The sequence below is a fragment of the Pantherophis guttatus genome, chromosome 10 (assembly GCF_059756535.1).
Source record: "Pantherophis guttatus breed Tessera chromosome 10, ASM5975653v1, whole genome shotgun sequence".
Lineage (NCBI taxonomy): Eukaryota > Metazoa > Chordata > Lepidosauria > Squamata > Colubridae > Pantherophis > Pantherophis guttatus.
The window spans coordinates 4,358,533-4,384,713 of record NC_142072.1 but is presented as its reverse complement, the minus strand read 5'-3'; the positions used below and the strand labels follow the sequence as shown (position 1 = coordinate 4,384,713).

Here is a 26,181-nt window from a genome sequence, read left to right as displayed (position 1 = left end):
AAACAGACTTTAGAAATTTAAACGCTTAAGAGAATGATCCATTATATAAGGAAGGTTTACTAAAATGGATAAGCAAATACTATTATTATTATTATTATTATTATTATTATTATTATTATTATTATTAATTAAGTGATTATTATTAACATTATGAATATCATTGTTATTATGATCATTATTATTTCTCAAAAATAACTGTACCCAGACAACACACTGTTTATGTAGACACTGAATTTTTTATGTTTAATAATAATAATAAATATATATTTAAAAAAAATCATCGGCAATAAAGTCCCTGTTTTGTTTAGGTTTAGGTTTCAGTTTTATTAAATTTCTATACCGTCCTTCTCCCGAGGGACTCAGGACGGTGTACAGCCATATTAAAACACATGAATTTATAAAATTTAAAACCAATTAAAGTCAGATATATAAAATTTGGCCCTCAATTTAAAACACACATACACCCATTTTAAAATTCGTACTAGGCCAATCCGGCTTGCTGAAACAGAAGGGTCTTAAGGGCGCGGCGAAAAGTACGCAGGTCGGGACTAAGACGAAGCTCTAGGGGCAGCTCATTCCAGAGGGCAGGTGCCCCCACAGAGAAGGCTCTCCCCCTGGGTGTCACCAGTCGGCATTGTTTGGCCGACGGCACCCTGAGGAGCCCCTCTCTGTGGGAGCGTATTGGCCGGTGGGAGGTTATTGCTGGCAGAAGGCGGTCTCGTATATATCGTGAAATAAAGCCAGCATGGATGTCATGCATCCAGCAGAATCCAGGTAGATACGCCAGGAAAAGAGCCTTGGTAGTACAGTGGTTTAATGCACCCTGTTATTAACACAGCTGCCTGCAATTTACTGCTGGTTCGAATCTCTCCAAGGCTCAAGGTTGACTCAGCCTTCCATCCTTTCTAAGGTAGGTGAAATGAGGACCCAGTTTGTGGGGGCAATAAGCTGACTTTGTATAAAATATACAAAAGTATGAAGGCTGTTGCTTAACACATTGTAAGCCGCCCTGAGTCTCCAGAGAAGGGCGGCATATAAATCAAATTTTAAAAAAAAAAATTGAAATGAGGCCCTTATTACTCCACCAAATATCACATCCAGCCCTTGCTTACTCGAGCTTCTCATCCATACCTGCCCAAAGCACCATCCACCAGGAGCTTCTCCATCCAAGGTTATTGCATACACCGTCCATTGAGCAAGGTGACTTTCTCCGCACTGGGAGGCTGGTATATCTTCCTCTTCTTTTGTTCAAAACCACAGCTGGTACCACCAGGACGATTCCAGCTTTTATATGTCAGGAAACCGGTATGTGGTCACCTCTAGGCCACTCAACCTTCTCCAAATGAGCCAACACCTACCTGCCCTTCCCAGAAAGGTGTGGCTGGATGCCCAAGTTGTAATGGAAAAATAAGGAATGCATATTATGCAGTACATTCAGAATTAGTATATATATATATATATATATATATTAGTGTATATATTTATATTATTTGCTAAAAGAACATGAGTCATTCCAATTCAGGTGAAAGCATCATTCGATGTTCATGACAGGTTTACTAGTTATAAAGGGCTCCAGTTTATGTATTTGTGCAGCCTTTTGTACACATAATTTAGCCCGGACTCTAAAGGACAAAGACAAGGAGATGTTATATACTGTGCCTGTAATAAAGGTTTAATTTGATTTCAAGTTATAGACCCAGCATTTCTCGCTATCATTCTCATTGTTGAAGGATGTCAAGAACATTATGTGTCAAGAACATGATAGCAGTGTTCCAATATCTCAGGGGCTGCCACAAAGAAGAGGGAGTAGTCAAGCTATTCTCCAAAGCACCCGAAGGCAGGACAAGAAGCAATGAGTGCAAACTAATCAAGGAGAGAAGCAACTTAGAACTAAGGAGAAATTTCCTGACAGTGAGAACAATTTGTCAGTGGAACAACTTTGCCTCCAGAAGTTGTGAATGCTCCAACACTGGAAGTTTTTAAGATGTTGGATAACCATTGGTCTGAAGTAGTGTAGGGTTTCCTGCCTAGTAGAGAGTTGGACTAGAAGACCTCCAAGGTCCCTTCCAACTCTGTTATTCTATTCTATTACATAAAAAGAAAAAAGAAAACCCAGGTTTTAAAAAAAATGCATCTACAAAGAGGTTCCAGGGTTACTCGCTCCAAGATGGTACTATCAAAAACCTATCCTCCAACCCACCCACCCCCAAAATAGCTGTTTTCAATTCCATTTAAAATAAGATAAAACAGTGTTTCTCAACCTTGGAAGCTTGAAGATGGCTGGACTTCAACTCCCAGAATCCCCCAGCCAGCAGTGCTGGCTGGGGGATTCTGGGAGTTGAAGTCCACCCATCTTCAAGCTACCAAGGTTGAGAAACACTGTTATAGTTGCTGAGGTTGCGCAACATAGCATTAAACCTAACAGGCCACAAGATGGCGGAAGAGAATCCAGCGTTGCTGGCTGGGGGATTCTGGGAGTTGAAGTCCACCCATCTTCAAGCTTCCAAGGTTGAGAAACACTGAGATAAAACATTATATATACTGAAAAGGCTTCTGATCTTTCTTTTCTGCTCCTAAATGCAGGAAGTTCTCGACTTACAACGGTTTGTTCAGGGTCCGTTCAGTTGCAACGGCCCTGAAAAAATGTGACTTATACGACCGTTTTTCACACTTTACGACCTTTGCAGCTTCCCGGTGATCATGTGGTCAAAATGCAGACGCTTGGCAACTGACTCGTATTTATGATGACCACCGTGTCCCGTGGTCTTGTGAATCCTCTTTTGTGACCTTCTGACAAGCAAAGTCAACGGGGAAGCTGGATTCACCGAACAACCGGGTTAGCCTTCCATCCTTTCTAAGGTGGGTAAACTGAGGACCCAGTTTGTGGGGCCAATAAGCTGACTTTGTATAAAATATACAAAAGGATGAAGGCTATTGCTTAACGCATTGTAAGCCCCCCTGAGTCTCCGGAGAAGGGCGGCATATAAATCAAATTAAAAAAAAAAAAGTAACTTGATCAGATGCAGTGATTCACTTAACAACGGTGGCAAGAAAACTCACTTAACGAACGTCTCACTTAGCAACAGAAATTTGGGGCTCAATTGTGATCGTAAGTCGAGGAGAACCTGTGCTTACTTTTAAATATCGGGATGTCAGTTCCGTTCTTGTGCCTTTTGTTTTCTTCCTTCTACGTTGGTGGGTTTGTTTATATTCTGGGGTACATTGATATATTTTTTTTTCTGTTTTACTATTTTCTTTCGTCCTGTATTACAGCAGGAACATCAGTTACAAACGAAGGCCAGCCTATTCCTGCTCTTATGGACAAAAGACAAAAGGAACGCACAGCCCATGTTGTGATCCATAATATTGAAGCCTGTTGCGCCACAAGATTATTTTCGTAGCACTGCCGGTTTTGCATTTGCAAAATAACTTTTGTGTCTGTGCAGGAGAGAGTTTTAAGTCAGAAGGGTAAAGATGGAAGCAGCAGGATTCACTTTCCAGACTTGGGCAGAATTTGCTGGTTGTGACGGTTGCTAAAAGAATGCTTTGCTTGCTCTTATTTTATCATACTGTATATTGTCTGTCCTCTGGGCTGCAGAATCTGCAAACATCCAAAAGATGTTCTAATTCTAGTTGTTCTAATTCTCAGGAAATTTCTCCTTAGTTCTAAGTTGCTTCTCTCCTTGATTAGTTTCCACCCGTTGCTTCTTGTCCTACCCTCAGGTGCTTTGGAGAATAGCTTGACTCCCTCTTCTTTGTGGCAGCCCCTGAGATATTGGAACACTGCTATCATGTCTCCCCTAGTCCTTCTTTTCATTAAACTAGACATCCCCAGTTCCTGCAACCATTCTTTATATGTTTTAGCCTCCAGTCCAGAGGTGGGTTTCAGCAGGTTCTGACCAATTCTGGAGAACCGGTAGCGGAAATTTTGAGTAGTTTGGAGAACTGGTAGTAAAAATTCTGACTGGCCCTGCCCGCATCTATTCTCTGCCTCCTATGTCCCAGCTGGAAATGGGGATTTTGCAGTATCCTTCCCCTGCCACTCCCATCAAGCCATGCCACGCCCACCAAGCCACACCCATAGAACCGGTAGTAAAAAAATTTGAAACCCATCACTGCTCCAGTCCCCTAATCAATTTTGTTGCTCTTCTCAAACATTTTGTTGCTCTTCTCAAACCAAGTTTTGGTGTATTCGGGTCTTTTCCCATGTAAGATTGAGAGTATCTTGGCGACATTTCGACGAGGTCCCACTCGTCATCTTCCCACTCGTCCCACTCATTGAGGTCCCACTCATCATCTTCAGGCTGGTGTCTTCGTCTTTGTGCTTTGTGCTTTGTGCTTTGTGCTTTGTGCTTCGTGCTTCGTGCTTCGTGCTTCGTGCTTCGTGCTTCGTGCTTCGTGCTTCGTGCTTCGTGCTTCATGTTTCCTCGCATAAGTACGAAGCCGAAGACACCAGCCTGAAGATGACGAGTGGGACCTGGTCAAAACGTCGCCAAGATACTCTCAATCTTACACGGGAAAAGACCCAAATACACCAAAACGTGCATACCTCTACCCATGAAAATCTACGAAAACATCTATCTATCTATCTATCTATCTATCTATCTATCTATCTATCTATCTATCTATCTATGTTTTCACGGGTATATATGTGTGTACAGTTAATATTTCGGGTTTCTTCCCGTGTAATTGTGAACATATCCCTAAAAGGGATATGCATATATATATATATATATATATTTACACCAAATACACCAAATACACCCACCCCCTACTCAGGAGAAACAAATAGCTTTGTCTCTGCTTGCATTTTGCAAACGTCTGAAAAACCACCATATTTTAGTGTGCTTTGGGCCCTTAGTTGTTTCTTTGCACATTGTCATATTTTAAACTTTATGGGATGATTGTCTTTTATATTTTATTTCTGTTGCTTTCCCCCCACCTCACTCCTTCCTCCACAGTCCATTAGGCTCGGGCAGAATATTAATTTTGGAAACAAATAAAAGAATGGGATATGAACACAACGTGATTCACTGCTCCAAGTGACAATCCAGTGGGATTTATTTTTCAAAACACAGCTCCTTTTATCAAAAACGATTGTGTGGCCAACTTTTCCCCACAGGCACCGTTTTAGCATGATAAATTTCAGGCTGAAACGGCTGAAAAATGATCATTTTGTCTTTGTAAACACAAATATATATCCAGGGATAAGAAATCATCCATTTATTAGTAAGAATAATGTAACACGGAGTGTTCTTGGTTTTGTTTTTATAGGCTAACAAGTAATCCTCAACTTAGAATAGAATGAAGAATTAGAGTGGAATAGAATAGAATAGAATAGAATAGAATAGAATAGAATAGAATAGAATAGAATAGAATAGCTTCCAGTCCCCTAATCATCTTGGTTGCTCTTCTCTGCACTCTTTCTAGAGTCTAGGATAGAAATAAAATAACAGAGTTGGAAGGGACCTTGGAGGTCTTCTATTCCAACCCCCTGCTTAGGCAGGAGGAAACCCTACACCACTTCAGACAAAATCTATGAAGAATTTCCTTGGCTAAACAAGACAGGTGTTAAATGACTCGCACCCGGTTTTAAAGACCTTTTGCTACTGGTGTTCAGCGAACCACTGCAGTTGTTAAATGAATCACAGGGTCATTAAGCGAATCCAGCTTCTCCCATTGGCTTTGTTTGCCCCGAAGCCGGCTAGGAAGATCGCAAGCGGTGATTGCGGGACCCCGGGACGCTGCCCTAAATACATGCTGGTTGTAAAGCACCTAAATTTTGATCACACGATCGTGAGGATGCTGCAATGGTCAGAAGTACGAGGACTGGACCTAAGTCACTTTTTTCATCGTAAATTTGAATGGTCATTAAGCGAATGGTTGCAAATCGAGTATTCTGTGAGAAGTAATTTTGGGTAGTGGTTAAAGGCACCAGGCTAGAAACTGAAAAATCAGAAGCCAGCTAATGTGATTTTGGGCTGTTCAAATTCTTAACACCTTCCTCATGACAAGGGTGTGCAGGAGCCTTTTCACACACACACACACACACACACACACACACACACACACACTTCATTGCCACGTTTCCCAGCAACGGCACACCATAAACCATTTTACGAAGGCGCTTTAGTAAACACCGTGAAAAAAGAAATACCCCCTAATATAAACTGTTCTGGTTTTTCTTTTCTTTTTTTGCTTTAATTTATATGCCGCCCTTCTCCGGAGACTCAGGGCGGCTTACAATGCGCTAAGCAATAGCCTTCATCCTTTTGTATATTTATACAAAGTCAGCTTATTGCCCCCACAAACCGGGTCCTCAATTTACCTACCTTAGAAAGGATGGAAGCCTGAGTCAACCTTGAGCCTGGTGAGATTTGAACTTGCAGTAATTGCAAGCAGCAGATGTTAATTACAGTGCTTGAGTCCACTGTACTACAGGCTTTTCTTTCTGTTTTCTCTTTCTCTTCGCGTTTTTTTTGGAACTTTCTTTTCGTTTAGTTTCCCTTGTCTATTAAAATTTCTAATTAAAAAAAAAAAAAAGGCGTACTGTGAGCCAGAAAAAAATAAAATATTTGCCCAGGGAATGAGATGTTTGAAGGAAGTAAAACTGAAAAAAAAAAATTAAAATAAAAATGGCGTCCCGGGAAAACCCCACCGTCTCAAATTTGGTGAAACACCTCAGCGTACTCATAAAAAGTGATGGCTTTTATGGTTTATTGCTAGGGCGGTGATCCTGAGACATCTAAAAATGGATCGGTTTCTGGCATTCCACATCGCTGACCGAGCTGTTTGCCTTGTGGTGAGCTGAGGACCAGGTTGGGACAAGAATGGGGTGTGGGCTCACTAGCTCTCTTTGACCCACTCTTCTCAAATTCCTTTGGGGCGTCCTCCATATTACCTGATCAAATCTGGACAGTACTGGTTTCTAACGGGCAATTTTTAGTACACAGGTCGTCCTCGAAGTACGACCGCAATTCAGCCCAACGATTCCGTTGCTAAGCGTGACATTTGTTGAGCGAGTTTTGCTCCGTTTTACGACTTTCCTTGCCGCAGAGGTTGAGTTAGTAACACGGTTGTTAAGTGAATCTGGCTTCCCCGTTCGACGGAAGGTCGCAAAAAGTCCCGCCAGGCTCAAGGTTGACTCAGCCTTCCATCCTTTCTAAGGTAGGTAAATTGAGGACCCAGTTTGTGGGGGCAATAAGCTGACTTTGTATAAATATACAAAAGGATGAAGGCTATTGCTTAATGCTCTGTAAGCCGCCCTGAGTCTCCGGAGAAGGGCGGCATATAAATCAAATAAAAAAAAAAAAGTGACATGATAAACGATTAGCTCAGAGAAAATATGGATTGAAGAGAAAAGTTCCTCTTAAGTTTGAAAAAGGGAGGAAGGATTTTGATACCCCTGCTCTCTGATAGGTTCTTCAGAGCTGGGTGTCGCGCAGTGGTGGGTTTCAAATTTTTTTACTACCGGTTCTGCTGGTGGGAGTGGCATGGCTTGGTGGGCGTGGCTTGGTGGGCATGGCAGGGGAAGGAAACTGTAAAATCCCCATTTCCTCCCGATCAGCTGGGACTCGGGAGGCAGAGAATTGATGGGGGCTGGGCAAGTCAGAGGTGGTATTTGCCGGTTCTCCAAACTACTCAAAATTTCCGCTACCGGTTCTCCAGAACTGGTCAGAACCTGCTGAAACCCACCTCTGGCTGTCGCGTATGGCAAAAAGTCTCAAAGTCTCTTTTAACTGATTTTTAGAGAGACGTGTTATTTATCATTTATTCATCCCATCATAATCATTGTGCCTTACTCAAGGTGGTACATAGAATGAATCAGAAATATTATTTGATAATCGGAAATGACATAGGCAGGCCCGAGAGATCATTAGAGCATTCCAATGAGGAGTAGCTATAGAAGAGGACGTTTGTAGATCAGAGTTGAACTGCGGGGGTTCCTCGGTGCCTTCTGAGCTTGGCTGCTTTCTTGCAGACATTTCATGACCCAATTAGGTAACATCATCAGTGCTAGAAGTGGGGTTCGGGGTGGAGGAGAAGGAGAAGGAGAAGGGGAGGAGGAGGAGGGGGGAGAAGGAGGAGGAAGGGGAAGAGGAAGGGGAAGAGGAAGAGGAGGAGGACTGTGTGTTTCTTCCTAGTCTCTGAGCTTGGTTATTTTCTTGCAGACGTCCCATTACCCAATTAGGTAACATCATCAGTGCTAGAAGGGAGCGAGGTTTGTAAGGAGGAAGAGGAAGAAGAAGAGGGGAGGAGGAAGACTGTGGGGTCCTTGGTGCTCTCTGAGCTTGGTTGCAGACGTCCCATTACCCAATTAGGTAACATCATCAGTGCTAGAAGGGAGTGGGATTTGTGGCAGAGGAGGAGGAGGAGACCGGGAGGAGGAGAAAGAGGAGGAGGAGGGGGGAGAAGGAGGAGGAAGGGGAAGAGGAAGAGGAGGAGGACTGTGGGTTTCTTTGTACTCTCTGAGCTTGGTTGTCTTCATGCAAGACGTTCCATTAACCAGCCACGTAACATCACCAGTGCTAGAAGAGAGTTGGGTTTATAAATAGAGAGCAAACCCCACTCCCTTCTAGCACTGATGATGTTAACTAGTTGGGTCATGAGACGTCTGCAAGAACGTCTCATGACGTTCAGCTCAGAGAATGCCGAGCACCCCAAAACAAGCAATTCTAATCTGAGGTGTAGCAAACAACACAGAAAAGTCATTGGCCACAGAAAGGTGGTTCTAAATAGCAATCTCAGCACCGGATAGTGGCTACGCAGCCGCTACTCAATCTCCAAAGTGGTGTTTTCCTTCCGCTGAGTGAAAGGATTCGTCGCCTGGCAAGTAAACGTCCCTGACTGAATGTTCTTGAGAAGAACTTCAGTGTTCTTGCTGAATTCCTTCCCGTTGTGGAACCAACGATACTCGGCTTCAGGAAACGAGCTGGCTTTGCAGTTAAGTCTTCGGTTGGAGGGTTGGGTGAGGAATTTAGCAGTCATCTTGATCACAGGGGCGTCTGGACCATCTGTGGAACATAATTTATGGAGAGGTTGAGGGGCTTGTAGGAGTTGGTCATCATCCCTTTCCCCCTTTAAGAACCTTAAAAGTTCTCCTAGATATTTTTTTAAAAATAATATTTGATAATATGGCAACCAAAACTGCATTATCTTCGAGACCGCCTGCTGCTACCGACAACCTCCCATCGACCCGTGCGCTCCCACAGAGAGGGCCTCCTCGGGGTGCCATCAGCCAAACCTACCCTATGGAACCAGCTGCCCCCAGAGATAAGGAGAATCCAAGACCTCGGTGCCTTCCGCCGTGCCCTTAAAACTTTCTTTTTTCAGCAAGCCGGGCTGGCTTAACATATTTTTAAATATTTTTAATTGGTTTATCATTTTAAACTGGGGCCAAATTAATATATATTCTTTTAATTGTTTTTAATGTTTGTATTGTATGTTTTTATCTGGCTGTACACCGCCCTGAGTCCCTCGGGAGAAGGTGCGGTATATAAATTCGAAATAAAATAAAAATAAAATAAATAAAATTAGGTTTTGGTCGCCATATTATAAAAAAGATGTAGAGATTCTGGAAAGAGTGCCAAGAAGAGCAACAAAGATGATTAGGGGACCAGAGGATAACTCTGATTCTGGGTTTTATTATTTATTATTTATTAGTTAATTTGGTTTAAAATGGGATTTTGTTGTACATGTTTTTAACTTGTGTTCGCCGCCCTGAGTCCTTCTGGAGAAGGGCAGCATATAAATACATGAAATAAATAAATAAATAAATAAATAAATAAATAAATAAATAAATAAATAAATAAAAGCAGTGGTGAAATCATTTTTTTTTACTACCGGTTCTGTGGGCATGGCTTGGTGGGCATGGTGTGGCTTGGTGGGCATGGCAGGGGAAGGATACTGCAAAATCTCCATTTCCACCTCACTCCAGGGGAAGGATACTGCAAAATCCCCATTCCCACTCCACTCTGGGGCCAGCCAAAGGTGGTATTTGCCAGTTCTCTGAACTGCTCAAAATTTCCGGTACTGGTTCTCCAGAAACCTGCTGGATTTCACCCCTGCAGGAATTGGGAATGTCTAATCTAGTGAAAAGAAGAACTAGGGATGACATGAGAGCAGTGTTCCAATATCTACAGTAAGGGGCTGCCACAAAGAAGAAGGATCAACTTATTCTCCAAAGCACCAGAAAGCAGGACAAGAAGCAATGGATGGAAATTAATCAAGAGAGAAAAGCAACCTAGAACTAAGGAGAAATTTCCTTATAGTGAGAAAAATTAACCAGTGGAACGACTGGCCTCCAGAAGTTGTGGGTGCTGAAACACTGGAAGTTTTTAAGAAGAGATTGGACAAATATTTGAAATGGTGTAGCAATAGCTCTTAGACTTATATACCGCTTCATATTGCTTTACCGCACTCTCTGAGCAGTTTACAAATGTCAGCATCTTGCCCCCAAACAATCTTGTTTTACTGAAGGATGGAAGGATGAGTCAACCTTGAACCGGTCAGGATCGAACTGCTGGCAGTTGACAGAGTTAGCCTGCAATACTGCATTCTAACCACTGTGCAGGCAGGCAGGCAGGAAGGAAGGAGAAAAAAAACAGCAGCAGCAATAGCACTTAGATTTATATACCGCTTCACAATGCTTTACAGCCCACTCCAAGCAGTTTACAGAGTCAGCATATTGCCCCCCAACAATCTGGGTCCTCATTTTACCGATCTTGGAAGGATGGAAGGCTGAGTCAACTTTGAACCGGTCAGGATCGAACTGCTGACAGTGGGCAGAGTTTGCCTGTCATACTGCATTCTAACCAATGCGCCACAACGGTTCTGTATAAAGTTCGCTGCTGGAGCAGCAGATTGGACTAAAAGACCTCCAAGGTCCCTTGTTATTCTGTATTCTGAGGGACCCAGATTGTTGGGGGCGAGATGCTGACTCTGTAAATCGCTTAGAGAGGGCTGTAACGCACCATGAAGTGGTATAAAAATTTAAGGACTATTTTTATAGATCCCCACTCTTACACATACTGATATGCAACCTATGGCAGATTTCTCTCAGGGAGAAAAAGCTGACCATTATGTGACTACTCACAGATCACAGAAATGGTGGTGGTGTCACTCCTTTGACCAGACAAGGGGTTGGAAATATGACACTGATACGCGCCAGCATCACGACGGAGAACGGGCTGTATGGTGAGGGTCTGGTTATTATTGGACAGCTGGATCCGACGGCAGGCGTTGAGGGGTTTCCCATTCTGCAGCCAGCTGATATTTGCAAACCTCACAGTTGTGTCACACTTGAGATGAACCGAATCCATATTCTCTCGGAAAAGCTGGACAATGGACATACTCGGCTTGGGCAGTAAACCCGGAGCTGAAAGAGACAAAAAATGGCCACCGTGAGCATTGGGCGCATGGCTGATTAAGCCTCGAAATTTGACATCGGGTGGAATACAGCAGGAGTGAAATGCTACTGGTACGGACCGGTTCGGACGAATCAGTAGTGAGGACGGTGGGAGGTTCGGAGAACCGGTAGCAACGGCAGCGCGAGGCTATACCCACCTGCCCGGTCATTGTTACTTCCTGGTTTTAACCAGGAAGTAACCTGTTTTTAACCTCTGCGCATGCGCAGAAGGATCAAAGCGTTCACGTGCATTTCCGAACCGGTAGGGAAAGTAAGTAGATTTCACACCTGGAATACAGGTAATCCTCGTCTTACGATCTACAATTGAGCCCAAAATTTCTGGGGTTAAGGGAGACGATTGTTAAGTGAATTTTTGCCCCGTCTCACGACAGTTGTTAAGCGAAATGCTGCATTTGATACATTAGGAATACGGTTGTTAAGTGAATCTGGCTTCCCTGTTGATTTTGCTTATCATTCCTGAGGGACAAATGGGGTTTACAGAGGGAGCCATTCAAAGCCAGCTGAAGCGGAAGGGAAGAGAAAATTCATACCTAGAACCTCTACGCTGAGTTCTCCTTTTCCGTGGACAGACGGTCCATCTTTGGTCACTGTGTAGGTTCCAGAGTCATCCTGGTTTAGATTTTCAATGTGGAGAGAGCAATTCGGGCCTGCAGTTTCTCGCCCAGTGTAGGCAGATCCGAAGACGTTTCCGCTTAACGGAGGCAGGTAGACGGTGACGATCAAATTTTTTTGACTATCTGCCCCTCGATACCAATTGCAAATAATGAAGGCAGTCGAGGCAGAACCGATGGTCAAATTGATTCCCTGCCCTTCTATGGCATTTGAGGGGTTCATGAAAACGGGAAGGTTGTATTTGGTTACCTGGGCTTGGGTCGACAGGAAATTAGAGCTGAGGATGAAAACTATCACATGAAGAGGGGGGAAAAAAAAAGAGAGAGAGAGAGAGAAAAACACTCGTTCAATCAAAATGTTCATTCTATCCAAGCTGCATTTACCAAACGTATATGGAAGGAAGAACCCAGTGGTGAAATCCAATTTTTTTTTACTATCGGTTCTATGGACTTGGTGTGGCTTGGTGGGCGTGGCAGAGGAAGGATACTGCAAAATCTCCATTCCCACCCCACTCCAGGGCAAGGATATTGCACTGTGCGCTCCCACAGAGAGGGCCTCCTCGGGGTGCCATCAGCCAAACAATGCAGGCTGGTGACCCCCAAGGGGAGGGCCTTCTCTGTGGGGGCACCTACCCTCTGGAACCAGCTGCCCCCAGAGATAAGGAGAATCCAAGACCTCGGTGCCTTCCGCCGTGCCCTTAAAACTTTCTTTTTCCAGCAAGCCGGGCTGGCCTAACACTTTTTAAATGTTTTAATTGGTTTGTTACTGTTTTCAATTATGGGGCCAAATTTATATATATCTTTTAATGGTATTTTAATATTTGTACTCTATGTTTTTTATGTGGCTGTACACCGCCCTGAGTCCTTGGGGAGAAGGGCGGTATACAAATTCAAAAATAAATAAATAAATAAAATAAAATCCCCATTCCCTCCCCACTCCAGGCAGCCCCTCAAGTATTGGAAGACTGCTATCATGTCACCCCGGGGTCCTTCTTTTCATTAAATTAGACCTACCCAATTCCAGCAACCGTTCTTTATAAGTTTTAGCCTCCAGTCCCCTAATCATCTTCGTCGCTCTTCTCTGCATTCTTTCCTGAGTCTCAGCATCTTTTTTTTTATATCGTGGTGACCAAAACTTGATGCGGTATTCTGACATGCCCTCCCCCATCTAAGTCCACACTCACATGGCTACCATTTCCTGCTATGGTATCTAGCCATGATCTCCAAACAATGTCGACTGGCGGCCCACAGGGGGGAGAGCCTTCTCTGTGGGGGCACCTACGATCTGGAATGAGCTCCCCCCGGAGATACGGAGGATCCCAGATCTGCGCACCTTCCGTCGCGCGCTCAAGACTTTCTTATTCCATCAAGCTGGCCTGACCTAAGTCTTTCCCCCTTTTAAATGGAAATTTTAGATTTGGTTTTAAATTATTGGGGTTTTAAATTTGTTCAGCCAAATTTTATTTTTATTTATTTATTTTATTTTATTATTTTTATTAGATTTATATGCCGCCCTTCTCCGAAGACTCAGGGCGTCTTACAGTGCGTTAAGCAATAGCCTTCATACTTTTGTATATTTATACAAAGTCAGCTTATTGCCCCCACAACTGGGTCCTCAATTTACCTACCTTAAAAAGGATGGAAGGCTGAGTCAACCTTGAGCCTTGGCGAGATTCGAACCTGCAGTAATTGCAGGCAGCTGAATGTTAATAACAGGCTTTTAGTCTGTTGAGCTATCCAGGCTCAACGAATTATTTAATTCGTTTTAGTTTATTTTAAATTTTGTATCTATATGTTTTATTCTATGGCTATTCACCGCCCTGAGTCCTTTGGGAGTAGGGCGGTATACAAATTCAATAAAAATAAAAATAAAATAAATAAATCTCAGGGGAACCCCAACAAACTTCACACTCCTTCACGACTCACCTGCTAAGTATGGCAACTTCCCACCAAAAGCGAAGGGTCCTTTCTCCATGGTGTAGGTTGACTTCTTCTAGAGCTCAGCGCCCAGCTGCAGGAAGAATTCCAGAATCCGTTCTCTGCCACCAGAACTACCAAGGTTGACGGACCAACTCTCCCCTCAGAAGGAAGAAGGTGTTTGCTCCCGGCTCTGACCCACGAAGTTTTACACCTTTTTTCCAAGCGAACCGCCTCCTTTTCTCTGGCGTCATTCTTGCAAAGGGGGATGTCTGGATGGAGAAATGGAGACAAAAGTAGGGGAGAACGGAATGAGGAAGAGAAGTGCACACCTGGAACTGGACACGAGTCCTTTCCTACAGGTGCTGTCCCAGGAGCAAAGAACTCAGAATACCTTTGCATTCGCTTGCAACCATCAGGGCAAGACACATGATGGAGACTTCCTAACAGCGAGGAGGATTAACCAGTGGAACAGCTTGCCTCCAGAAATCATGGGTGCTACAACATTGGAGGTTTTTAAGAACAGACTGGACTTGTCTGAGATGGTATAGGTCCGTGATGGTGAACCTATGGCACACATGCCACAGGTGGCACACAGAGTCATATCTGTGGACACACGAGCGTTGCCCTAGCTAAGCTCCAGCACACATGCGCGCACCGGCCAGCTGATTTTTGGGCCTTCCGGGCCCACCGGAAGTCAGGAAATGGGCTGTTTTCTGCCTCCGGAGGGCCTCCGGGGGGTGGGGAAGGCCGTTTTCACCCTCCCCAGGCTCCTAGAAAGCCTCTGGAAGATGAGAATCACATCTACTCTATTCTATTCTACTCTATTCTACTCTATATTCTATTCTATTCTATTCTATTCTGTTCTGTTCTGTTCTGTTCTGTTCTGTTCTGTTCTGTTCTGTTCTGTTCTACTCTACTCTACTCTACTCTACTCTATTCTATATTCTGTTCTGTTCTGTTCTATTCTACTCTACTCTACTCTACTCTACTCTACTCTACTCTACTCTACTCTACTCTACTCTACTCTACTCTACTCTACTCTACTCTATATTCTATTCTGTTCTGTTCTGTTCTTTTCTGTTCTATCCTATCCTATCCTATCCTATCCTATCCTATCCTATCCTATCCTATCCTACCCTACCCTACCCTACCCTACCCTACTCTACTCTACTCTACTCTACTCTACTCTACTCTACTCTACTCTATATTCTATTCTATTCTACTCTACTCTACTCTACTCTACTCTACTCTACTCTATATTCTCTTCTCTTCTACTCTACTCTACTCTACTCTACTTTACTCTACTCTATATTCTGTCCTGTCCTGTCCTGTCCTGTCCTGTCCTGTTCTGTCCTATCCTATCCTATCCTATCCTATCCTATCCTATCCTATCCTATCCTATCCTATTTATTTTGGGGGTATCCCCCTTCCTATGGACACCCTTGCTCCGATGATCCATGAATGCTGCTGTGTTGGAAACCTTCTCAGGATGACTTTTGTGGACTTGGCATTAGTTCATGGCAGGTGTGATGGGCGTTCAATCACACTCAACCTTCGGGGACAAAAGAGAAGTAATGTTCTCACAGCAATGAAAGTGGAAAGGACAATGAATCTCCAAGTTATTTCCTGAACAGCTGAGCTTCAGAAAAACCCCCACACCTCCTTGTTCCTCTCTGCATAATGTATTGAATTGAACCGGCGGACGGGTTCATGTGAGGTTGGGCAACACCCTCAAGGGTTCGATTTGTTCGTTAATTAACCCCCAGGAATTTCGTTTAGCCTTAACGAGAACCAACAATTAGCAGGAGAAATGAAAAAATTTTCTCACGCAGGCTTTGAGACCCCAAAAATAAAAGCAATGATACGCCTGGGAAACATAATCAAAGAACCCTAATTGCTCATTCTGACCTTCAAGAAAAAGAACCAGAGAGATAGAGCGGCCAAAAAAAGGGGAAATTTTCTATTGCAGGAAGTCCTCAATTTACAACTATTTGTTTTGTGGTCAAAATTGTGGAAACCTTTTGGGAAAAGTGTATTTTTGAGGTTTGATCGCTAATAACACCACTTTTTTTTTTTTTTTTGAGTTTCAAGATGATCCTATTCCACTGCTGGAATGGCCTGGGAATAGCCCAGACACCTTCTTAACCCAATTGAAAATCTATGGAGCCGACTAAAGAAACTTGTTCGTCAGAAGCGACCCAGCAATAAAACCCAGTTAATAGAAGCCATCCTTCAATCTTGGTTTCACATTATAACAGCTGCAGAACTCAAAGGCTTGGTTCACTCCATGGGAAGATGTTGTAAGGCCATAATTCATGCTAAAGGTAACCCAACGAAGTATTAATTGACATGGTGATCATTTCTATATATCTCCTTCTTTCTACATGTTTCACATTTCTTCTTTATACTGTAACTGCTATTCTAACAGCAAATCCTTCATAAAAGTGATTGCATTATGTTCTTGATTAAATTCCCTTTCCACTGATATATAATTTTATGGTATTACTCCCCCCCTAAAAGTGGTGTTATGAGCTAGTTTTAGAAAATACACTTTTCCCAAAAGGTTTCCACAATTTTGGCCACCACTGTAGTAAGCATGCAACAGCGCTGAAACGACTCACGCGCTTATCATTGTCATAGAATCCTCGTGGTTTTGTGAACAAAATTTGGGAGCTTGGGGGTATATTTATGATGAATGAAGCATCATATAATCATCATTTGTGACCTTTCCCAGCCGGCTTTGACAAGCAAAATCAATGGGGGTAGCCAGTTTCGTTTAACAACCGCATGGTTCAGTTCACAACTGCAGTGATTTGCTTCAGATCGGTGGCCGAATCGGTCATAAGCAGTGGTGGGTTTCAAATTTTTTTACTACCGGTTCTGTGGGTGTGGTTTGGGCATGGCATGGCTTGGTGGGCTGCACATTCGGAACCAAAAAGGTTAACCATCACTGCCATAGACTGTCAAATGAGAGATTTTATTGCTTAAAATGGAGGACAATATGTTCCTTCTCTTGTGTATCAGCTAAAGCAGTGTTTCTCAACCTTGGAAGCTTGAAGATGGGTGGACTTCAACTCCCAGAATCCCCCAGCCAGCGCTGCTGGCTGGGGGATTCTGGGAGTTGAAGTCCACCCATCTTCAAGCTTCCAAGGTTGAGAAACACTGAGCTAAAGGTAGAATCTTAGATGTTGATGGTATTTTAGCAGAGATACGGTAGAGACAAGGTTGTTTCTTCTGGCGCGATGCTGCCACCTTCTGGCATCTGACAGGTGGGGCGATGTGAGAGACAGGCTCTGGGTGCGTATAAATCAATAAGATCAATAACCTATTCCAAAATATTCTCGAGATTTAAGATTGGAGCAGCATCAGGCAAGTGTAATCAAGGACATGCGGACAGAGCTCTGGACATGTACAGAGTCAGAATTGTAAGCCCAGTGTCAGACTTCGATGCTATCTCAAAATAAATGAATTTCCAAACTGCCAATCTTTAAGAAAATCTTTTCTTTAATTGAGCACAGCCACCGGATCATGACTCGATGCGGACAAGACTGACCTTTTGCCCCCCCAATCCCTCCCTTTCCGATCCCCAAATCTCTGCTTCTCATTGGCCATCTTCCAAGTCATTCTTCAGACTTCTTGTCTCGTCATTTCCCAGGAATGTCTCCCCCCTTCATTTCCACGACAACACGACTTCAAAGGGATTTAGCAGGCAAAAGTTCAGAGCTTATCTCTCTGTCTCCTCTGCTCTCTATGCCAGCGTCGAAGCGCTGACACCCAGTAGGGAAAAAAAAAAATCAAACTCTATCGGATGATAGAATAAAAAGTCTGAAGAAGGCATATACTCGCAGTCAAGGGCATTTTGTTTAATTTGCCTTGGGAGATGCTCAGCCTGACTTTTCCTTCCCAGAAGTTCATTTTATTTCATTTGCCCTTGTGAGATGCTCACCTCAACTTTTCTCAAGAAGCTCGTTTCATTTATTTAATCTGCCTTGTGAGACGCTGAGCCAGTGATGGGATTCAGCCGGTTCGGACTGATTCAGGCGAACCAGTAGTTAAATTGTGGACTGGCCCCGCCCCTTCCCACCCCTCCCCTTCCAGGAGTCCCCACATTTTGGCTCCCAGTTAAGTGCAGGGAGGCCTCCTAGGCCCAAAACGGAGTGGGGGCTGCAGCACATGTTGATGGTATTTGCATCCCAGGGGGGTGCAGGAGGCCAAATGCTGCCAGTCACACCCCCTGGCCATGCCCACCATGGCCATGCCCACTCAGCCAGTCATTAGGGCAGAGAACCGGTTGTTAAATTATTTGAATCCCACCAGTGCGCTGAGCCCAACTTTTCTCTTGGTGGAATATAAAGAAATGTCTCTTGCTATTTTACTCTTACAGTGACAAACTTTCAAGGTAGACCGGACTGAGAGAAAATAAGTCATCCAATTCCCCCCCCACCCAATAATCATCATTCTAAAGCTGAAGGTAAAACTTGAATATGCAAGATTCCTATCTTCTAACTCTTCTGAGTCATCTAACTCATTATACCTGTTGTGGTTCACCAGCAACCTGCGGAGCTGGCAGCAGAGTCGGACAGTGAGGAGGCTGGAGAGGAACATGGGCCAGTCCTGGAGTCAGGGGAAGGCCCGGACGAGGGTTCTGCGTCGGAGGCACAGATGGGGTCAGGGCCATCTGGGAGTGATGTGCGGACTCTGGAGCCTCCAGAGGCAGATAGCAGCGAGGCAGAGGAACAGGAGGAGCCTGTTCCTAGTGCACGCATGTGAAGAGCTGCCAGAAGGCAAGAGCAGCTAAAGCAAAAAGGACGACTCGGGAGTAAGGCCAGGAGATGATTGGCCCCTCCCAGAAGACTTAAAAGAGCAGCAAGGGCTCTTGGGATCTTTGTAGGAAAGCAGCGTCTTCTGCTTCTGAACTTTTGCCAAGAAAAGCCTTTGGCAGGGTGCCAAAGAAGACAAAGGTTGTGTCAGCATCTCACCGCTGGCATAGAGAGGAGAGAGATAAGCCCTGAACTTTTGCCTGCTAAATCCCTTTGAAGCTGGGTCGTCATGGAAATGAAGGGAGGGGGGACATTCCTGTGAAATGACGAGACAAGAAGTCAGTAGAGTGACTTGGAAGATGGCCAATGAGAAGCAGATAATTGGGGATCGGAAAGGGAGGGATTGGGGGGCAAAAGGTCAGTCTTGTCCGCATCGAGTCATGATCCGGTTGCTGTGCTCAAATAAAGAGAAGATTTCCTTAAAGATTGGCAGTTTGGAAATTCATTTATTTTGAGATAGCATCGAAGTCTGACAGGTTGGTGATAAGGCGGTGATAAGAATTTGTTTTGGACTTAATTTGGACTAAGCTGAGAATGAAGTAATTCTCAGCTGTTCTAATAAAATATGTTGGTTTAGGACTGATTGTGTCTAGTAATAACTACTTGGGCCTAGGTCACAACAATACCCTTCCCAAGACCTTTAAATCAAACTCTTTGTAGGCCACTTTGGATGCCACATTCATGTGAGGTTCACCTGTCTGGCAAGAATCCATGTCCCAAAGAGTCAAATTTCCCCTCTCCTCTTGGTTCATCCTTGGCTTTATGACCTAATCAGTTACCTGGGAGATCGCACTGCAATAAAGTTGGTGGGAAGAGAGGTGACAACAAGGTACCTGATGCTGGGGACAGGAGACCTTGGGAAGGTGGGCTGTGGTTGGCTCAAACTGAAGATGTAATGTTCTGCTTGGGCACCAAGATTGTATTGGAGGAAAAGCCATGAATTCCATCATAGGTGGGCAGTACATATTGGTTGAAAGCCACACTATTCTTCTGGATGGGAGGGGTGCAAATGCCAGGGTAAGGATACATAGTCTGTTGTGTTGCTTCAAAGAGATTCCGTCTCTCCATTCATTCTGAAAGGGCATTTAGGAGCCGCGGTGGCGCAGTGGTGAGAGTGCAGTACTGCAGGCTAATTCTGCTGACTGCCAGCTGCCTGCAATTGGGCAGTTCAGATCTCACCAGGCTGAAGGTTGACTCAGCCTTCCGAGGTGGGTCAAATGAGGACCCAAAACTTGGGGGGCAATAATGCTGACTCTGTAAACCGCTTAGAGAAGGCTGTGTAAAGCACTGTAAAGCGGTATATAAGTCTAAGTGCTATCGCTATTGGGAGGGAAGGAAGGAAGGAAGGAAGGAAGGAAGGAAGGAAGGAAGGAAGGAAGGAAGGAAGGAAGGAAGGGACCCTGGAGGCGCAGTGATTAGAATGCAGTATTGCAGGCTAATTCTGCCGACTGCCAGGAGTTCGGCAGTTTGAGTCTCACCAGGCTCAAGGTTGACTCATCCTTCCAAAGTGGGTAAAATGAGGACCTCAATTGTTGGGGGCAATATGCTGACTCTGTAAAACCGCTTAGAGAGGGCTGTAAAGCAGTATATAAGTCTAAGTTCTATTGCTATTGCTATTTTCTTAGTTACCTGTTTATTTTGTAACCCTAAACCTAACAATGTAAGTTTCATAAATCTATTGGATTCGGGGACCTTGTTGTACCATTTTGATGTCTTCTCCTTGTGCTCGTGGAGTGCTCATGGAGTGTGTTCCATGGTGTTCTGCAGCTAATGCAGAATAAGAGTTGGAAGGGACCTTGGAGGTCTTCTAGTCCAATCCTTTGCTCAGGTAGGAAACCCTATACCATTTCAGAGAAATAGTTGCCCAATCTCTTCTTAAAAACCTCCAGTGTTGGAGCACCCATAACTTCTGGCTCAGCAGGGCATGGGGGTGGGGGCAGGGATTTTTGCTACGGGTTCTCCGAACCACCCACCGCCATCGCTACCGGATCGTGGGTGCTGATGTGGGTGCTCCATCCCTGGAAGTTTTCAAGAAGAAAGTAGACAGCCATTTGTAGGGAATGATATAAGGCTTCCTGCTTGAAGAGAGAGTTGCACCAGAAGATCTCCACGATCTCTTCCAACTCTTTTGTTTTATGTTCCGTGTTCTCCATGCCCAGAATTCACGCAGATGACTGCTCGCCTGCTACTACAATGAGATCTTAAAGCTATTAAAGGATATTTTGAAAAAATATTAAAACGCTTCCCCATCTCCCTTCCTCCTCCTTTTTTTTCAAACGTTTGGCTTTCCAGTTATAAAAGCATATAGGTTTTTTCGATAAAAGTCTCTTTCCTTGAGCGGGGGTTGGACTAGAAGACCTCTAAGGTCCCTTCCAGTTCTACGTTTCTATTTATAACAGGAGACCAAGAGTTGGAAGGAACGCATGTTGGCTTCTGGTTATAATTTTGTTTGCTTCTAGATTGCTTCCATTGCTTGATTATCTCTTCCAAGAACTTCCCAGGTATTGATGTCAAGCTGATATAGGTCTGTTATAGGTTTTCTGGATCCGTTCCCCCCACTCCACCCCATCTTTTTTTTTTTTTTTTTTTTTTTGTGAAGATGGGAATCACATCATGCCTCTTTTCCAGGACTCTGGTTGTTCCCCACTAGTCCGGGATCTTTGGAAGATTTTTATTCTTTATTTAATTTAATTTAATATTTAAATTTATATACCGCCCTTCTCCCGAAGGACTCAGGGCGGTGAACAGCCAGAAGTAAAAAACATCAAATACAAAATATAAAAAGAATTTAAAAATGAATTAAACAATTTGGCCCGACAGTTAAAATCCCCCATTAAAAATCCAAATTAAAATACACAATTGGAGAGATTAGGCCAGCCTGACTTGATGAAATAAAAAGGTTTTAAGGGCCCGACGGAAAGTACGTAAGTCTGGAATCGTCCGTATCTCTGGGGGGAGCTCGGTCCAGAGGGCAGGTGCCCCCACAGAGAAGGCTCTCCCCCTGGGGGCTGCCAGTCGGCATTGTTTGGCCGACGGCACCCGGAGGAGCCCCTCTCTGTGGGAGCGTACTGGCCGGTGGGAGGCTCTCGGTGGCAGAAATTTACGGTCCCGTAAATATCCTGGCCCTAAGCCGTGGAGCGCTCTAAAGGTAGTCACCAACACCTTGAATCGCACCCGGAGGACCACCGGGAGCCAGTGCAGCTCACGCAGGAGAGGTGTTACATGGGAGCGCCATGACGCTCCCATAATCACCCGCGCGGCCGCATTCTGGACCAGTTGGAGCCTCTGGGTGCTCTTCAAGGGGAGCCCCATGTAGAGCCCCATTTGAATCTTTCTTTTTCCACCCCTGACCTCTTTCCTCTGTATTCTCTCCCCCTCCCCGCTTTTCTTCCAGCCTGCATCTTGAGTTCCTACTACCTGGTGCTGATTCAAGCATCTCCAAATGTCACTGAAAATGCTACCATCGACATCACCATACAACCTGAATTTCCCGTTGTGGGTGTTACTGTCATTCTCACGCCCAAAAACACCTCCGAAAAAATCCTTTCCTGTGGATGGAACAGAGGGGAAGATACTACTTACAAAGAAATTTTGGTTTATGAATTAAGCCCAACTCTTATGATCCATAAAAAAGCTGGTTACAATGCAAGGCATACACCAGGCAAGGACTGTTCCCTGAGCATCAAAAATGTTAGCAAGTCAGATATGGACATATATGAACTACAGAGGAAGGGGACCAATGGCACAACGACTGGGAAGATATACTTACTGGTCATAAAAGGTAAAATTGTTATTTGATTGATTTGTTCTGTTTATAGATTTATTCATTTGTCCCGCTGTCCATCTTGCCTAAAGGGTGAATCTGGGCGGCTGAGAAACATTAAAAGCGGATAAAACACTGAACAATGAAAACTCATAAAGTAGTCTTCAGCCACAATCGAGGCTCAAATTTCCCGTTGCTAAGCAAGGCAGTTGTTAAGCGAGTTCTGCTCCATTTTGCGACCTTTCTCGCCACAGTTGTTAACTGAATCATTGTTAAGTGAGTAACCTGGTTGTTAAAAGGGAATCTGGCTTCCCCATTGACTCTGCTTTGTCAGAAATTCGCAAAAGGGGATCGCGTGACCCCGGGACACTGCGACCGTCATAAATATGAATCAGTTGCCAAGCTTTTGAATTTTGATCTTGACCAACGGGATGCTGCAATGGTCATAATTGTGAAAAAAACGGTCATAAGCCACTTTTTTTCAGTGCTGTTGTATCTTCCAACGGTCACTCAACGAATTGGCTGTAAGTCGAGTTACAACCAGTCCTCGCACTTACAACCATCTCAGCAGTTCCATGGCCACATGAGAAAAATTGGGGGGCTTGAAACCCGCACGTACAGGTAATCCTGGACTTATGACCACAATTGAGCCCACAATTTCTGTTGTTAAGTGAGTTTTGTCCCATTTTGCAAATCTTCCTTGTTAAGTGAATCATTTGCAGTTGATAAGTTACAGGGGTGAAATCCAGCAGGTTCTGAGAGGAGGAGCCTGTTCCTAGTGCACGTATGAGAAGAGCTGCCAGAGGGCAAGAGCAGCTAAAGCAGAGAGGACGACTCAGGAGTAAAGCCAAGAGATGATTGTCCCCTCCCATAAGGCTTAAAAGACCAGCAACGGCTCTTGGGCTCTTTGTCGGAAAACAACGTTGATAGATTTGTTTCTTGTTTTGCTGCATTTATTTCTGGTCGGTGTCTTCCGCTTCTGAATTTTGCCAAGGGAGGCCTTTGGCAGTTTGCCTAATTATACCAAGGTTGGTGATTAGACTGAAGAATTTGTTTTAATTTCGTTTGGACTACGCTGAGAATGAGTTAATTCTCAGCTGTTCTAATAAAGTCTGTTTGTTTTGGAACGGTTTATTTATTTTATTTTATTTATTTAATTTGTATACTGCCCTTCTCCAACAGGACTCAGGGCGGTGAACAGCCACGGTAAAAACACAACATATAAAATTTAAAAGCAGTTTAAAAACATTAAATAATTCTGGCCATCAATTTAAAATAACCCAGTTAAAACCAATTACAAATTTAAAACCGCAAGGATGGGGGTCAAGCCAGCCTGGCTAGATGAAATAGATGTGTTTTCAGGGCCCGACGAAAAGTCCGGAGGTCTGGTATCGTGCGTATCTCTGGGGGTAGGTTGTTCCAGAGGGCAGGTGCCGCTACAGAGAAGGCTCTCCCCCTGGGGGTCACCAACCGACATTGTCTGGCCGACGGCATCCTGAGGAGGCCCTCTCTGTGCGAGCGAACCGGCCAGTGGGAGGCTATTGGCGGCAGAAGGCGGTCTCATAGATAACCCGGCCCTAAGCCATGGAGCGCTTTAAAGGTGGTCACCAACACCTTGAAGCGCACCCGGAAGACCACAGGAAGCCAGTGCAGCTCGCGCAGGAGAGGTGTCACATGGGAGTGCCCCACTGCTCCCATAATCCCCCGCACGGCCGCATTCTGGACCAACTGGAGCCTCCGGGTGCACCCCAAGGGGAGCCCCATGTACAGAGCATTGCAGTAGTCCAGGCGGGAAGTGACGAGTGCCTGAGTGACCGTGTGCAGGGAGTTTGTGTCTAATACTACCTACTTGGGCCTGGGTCAGAACAGCTCCAGCTGTTTGTCTGCCTCACTGATGTCTGACTCTGAAGGCAGTTGATAACTGTCAGACGGCCCTGGCTCCCTCTCTGCCTCTGACGCAGAGCCCTCATCAGAACCTGCCCCAGACTCCAGGACTGGGCCCATGTTCCTCCCCAACCTCCTCACTGTCTGAATCTGCTGCCAGATCCGCTGGCTGCTGGCGAGCCACAACAAAATGGGAGGTACTGAAATCAAGGATCCCGATTGGACCATCCTCATTCCAAAATGGCTTTCCTTGAATCTTCAGAAAGCGACGGAGTGGAGAAGCGGAAAGGTTTATCGCCCGGATCGATTGCTGTCATTTTTGTGGGATGTCTGGTTGGGACGGCACTTGTGATAGGTCTGATCTCTTACCAAGTATGGAAAGACGGCAGTAAAAGGTAAGAACTAAGCTTTGCTTACGGTTTATTTCAAAGGCATTTTCTCAAGGAAGGAAAAGAAATGGACAGTTATTGGCGAAGCTCTAGATTGATACCTTACAGCAGGGGTATACAACCTTGGCCCCTGGGGGACTACAACTCCCAGAATTCCCAGCCAGCCCAATCTGGTTCCCAAAACAGACCTAGATAGCAATAGAAAAGAATATTTGTAGCTCAGTCTTGGAACTGGGGAGTCCTTGGTGCTCTCTGAGCTTGGTTGTTTTATTTATTAATTTATTTATTAATTTAATTTGTATACAGAACAAATTTGTAATTTGCTTTCTTGTAGATGTTTCAGGACCACACTAGTAACATCATCAGTGCTAGTAGAGAGTGAGGTTTGTGGAGAGGGGGAGGAGCAGGAGGGGGAGGAGGAGGCAGAGGAGGAGCAGGAGGAAGACTGTGGGCTCCTTCGTGTTCTCTGAGCTTGGTTGTTTTCTTAAAGACGTTTCAGGACCCAACTAAGAACATCATCAGTGCAAGAAGGTTTGGGGGGGAGGAGGAGGAGGAGGAGGAGGAGGAGGAGGAGGAGGAGGAGGAGGAGGACTGTGGGTCCTTGATCCTCTCTGAGCTTATTGTTTTCTTACAGACATTTCCTGACCAAACTAGGTAACATCATCAGTGCTAGCAAGGTAAATTCTGGCTTAGATATAGACGTCATGCAGGACCTCAAAGATAAGATAAAGATAGTAGATTCTGGGTGTTTCCATTCTGGAATTACTATGTTCTGATGCTAGACTGTCTCTCTTTCAGGTAGAAGAAGCATCTTGACCCCAAATGACAGTGGCAGTGAAGTTTGGAGCATAACCATGGATTCGCTAACTCCCACTTTCCCGAAGAAAATGAATGCCACCTACTTGGGAATTACCGTGAAACCAACAAGCACACATTAATGGCTTCTTAAACAGCTGCCTTTATAAACATCTGGACCCCAGGGCCAAAACATTATTCATACGTGTTGATGAATTAAAACATTCTTCTGGTGCCCTCCTTTTATCCTGACTATTGGAAGGGATATCTCTCTCTTTCTCTCTCTGTTTCACTTTCTCCCTTTCTCTCTCTCTCTCTCTTTCTCTCTCTCTTTCTCTCTCTCTCTCTGTTTTTCTTTCTTTCTCTCTCTCTCTTTCTCCCTCCCTTCCCCTCTTTTTCTTTCTCTTTCTCTCTCTCTCTTTCTCTCTGTTTCTCTCTCTCTCTGTTTCTCTTTCTTTATCTCTCTCTTTCTCTCTTTCTTTTTCTCTTTCTTCCTTTCTCTCTCTCTCCCTTTCTCTCTTTCTCTCTCTTTCTCTCTCTTTCTCTTTCTCTCTCTCTCTATTTCTCTTTC

General features: G+C 44.5%; 2 protein-coding genes across 2 annotated transcripts in view; one reads left to right on the top strand and one right to left on the bottom strand.

Moving 5' to 3' along the window:
- Positions 1 to 14,113, bottom strand: part of LOC117677587 (cell adhesion molecule CEACAM5-like) — a 28,919-nt gene extending 14,806 nt beyond the window's left edge. Inside the window, exons 1-7 of the mRNA XM_087876418.1 lie at positions 13,966 to 14,113; positions 11,959 to 12,330; positions 11,096 to 11,377; positions 8,777 to 9,014; positions 6,902 to 6,911; positions 4,252 to 4,457; positions 1,558 to 1,622 (exon numbers count right to left, since the gene is read on the bottom strand). Of these exons, the coding sequence (XP_087732544.1) occupies positions 1,558 to 1,622; positions 4,252 to 4,457; positions 6,902 to 6,911; positions 8,777 to 9,014; positions 11,096 to 11,377; positions 11,959 to 12,330; positions 13,966 to 14,014 (1,222 nt within the window). The 5' untranslated portion in view covers positions 14,015 to 14,113. The remainder of the gene's footprint in view (positions 1 to 1,557; positions 1,623 to 4,251; positions 4,458 to 6,901; positions 6,912 to 8,776; positions 9,015 to 11,095; positions 11,378 to 11,958; positions 12,331 to 13,965) is intronic.
- Positions 14,114 to 19,573: 5,460 nt separating this feature from the next.
- LOC148112346 (uncharacterized) lies at positions 19,574 to 25,847 on the top strand. Its single transcript, XM_087876286.1, has 4 exons — positions 19,574 to 19,731; positions 22,174 to 22,560; positions 24,689 to 24,821; positions 25,614 to 25,847. Exons 1-4 carry the CDS (start codon positions 19,716 to 19,718, stop codon positions 25,615 to 25,617), a joined length of 540 nt encoding a protein of 179 aa, XP_087732412.1. The 5' UTR covers positions 19,574 to 19,715; the 3' UTR covers positions 25,618 to 25,847.
- The last annotated feature ends 334 nt before the right edge of the window (positions 25,848 to 26,181 follow it).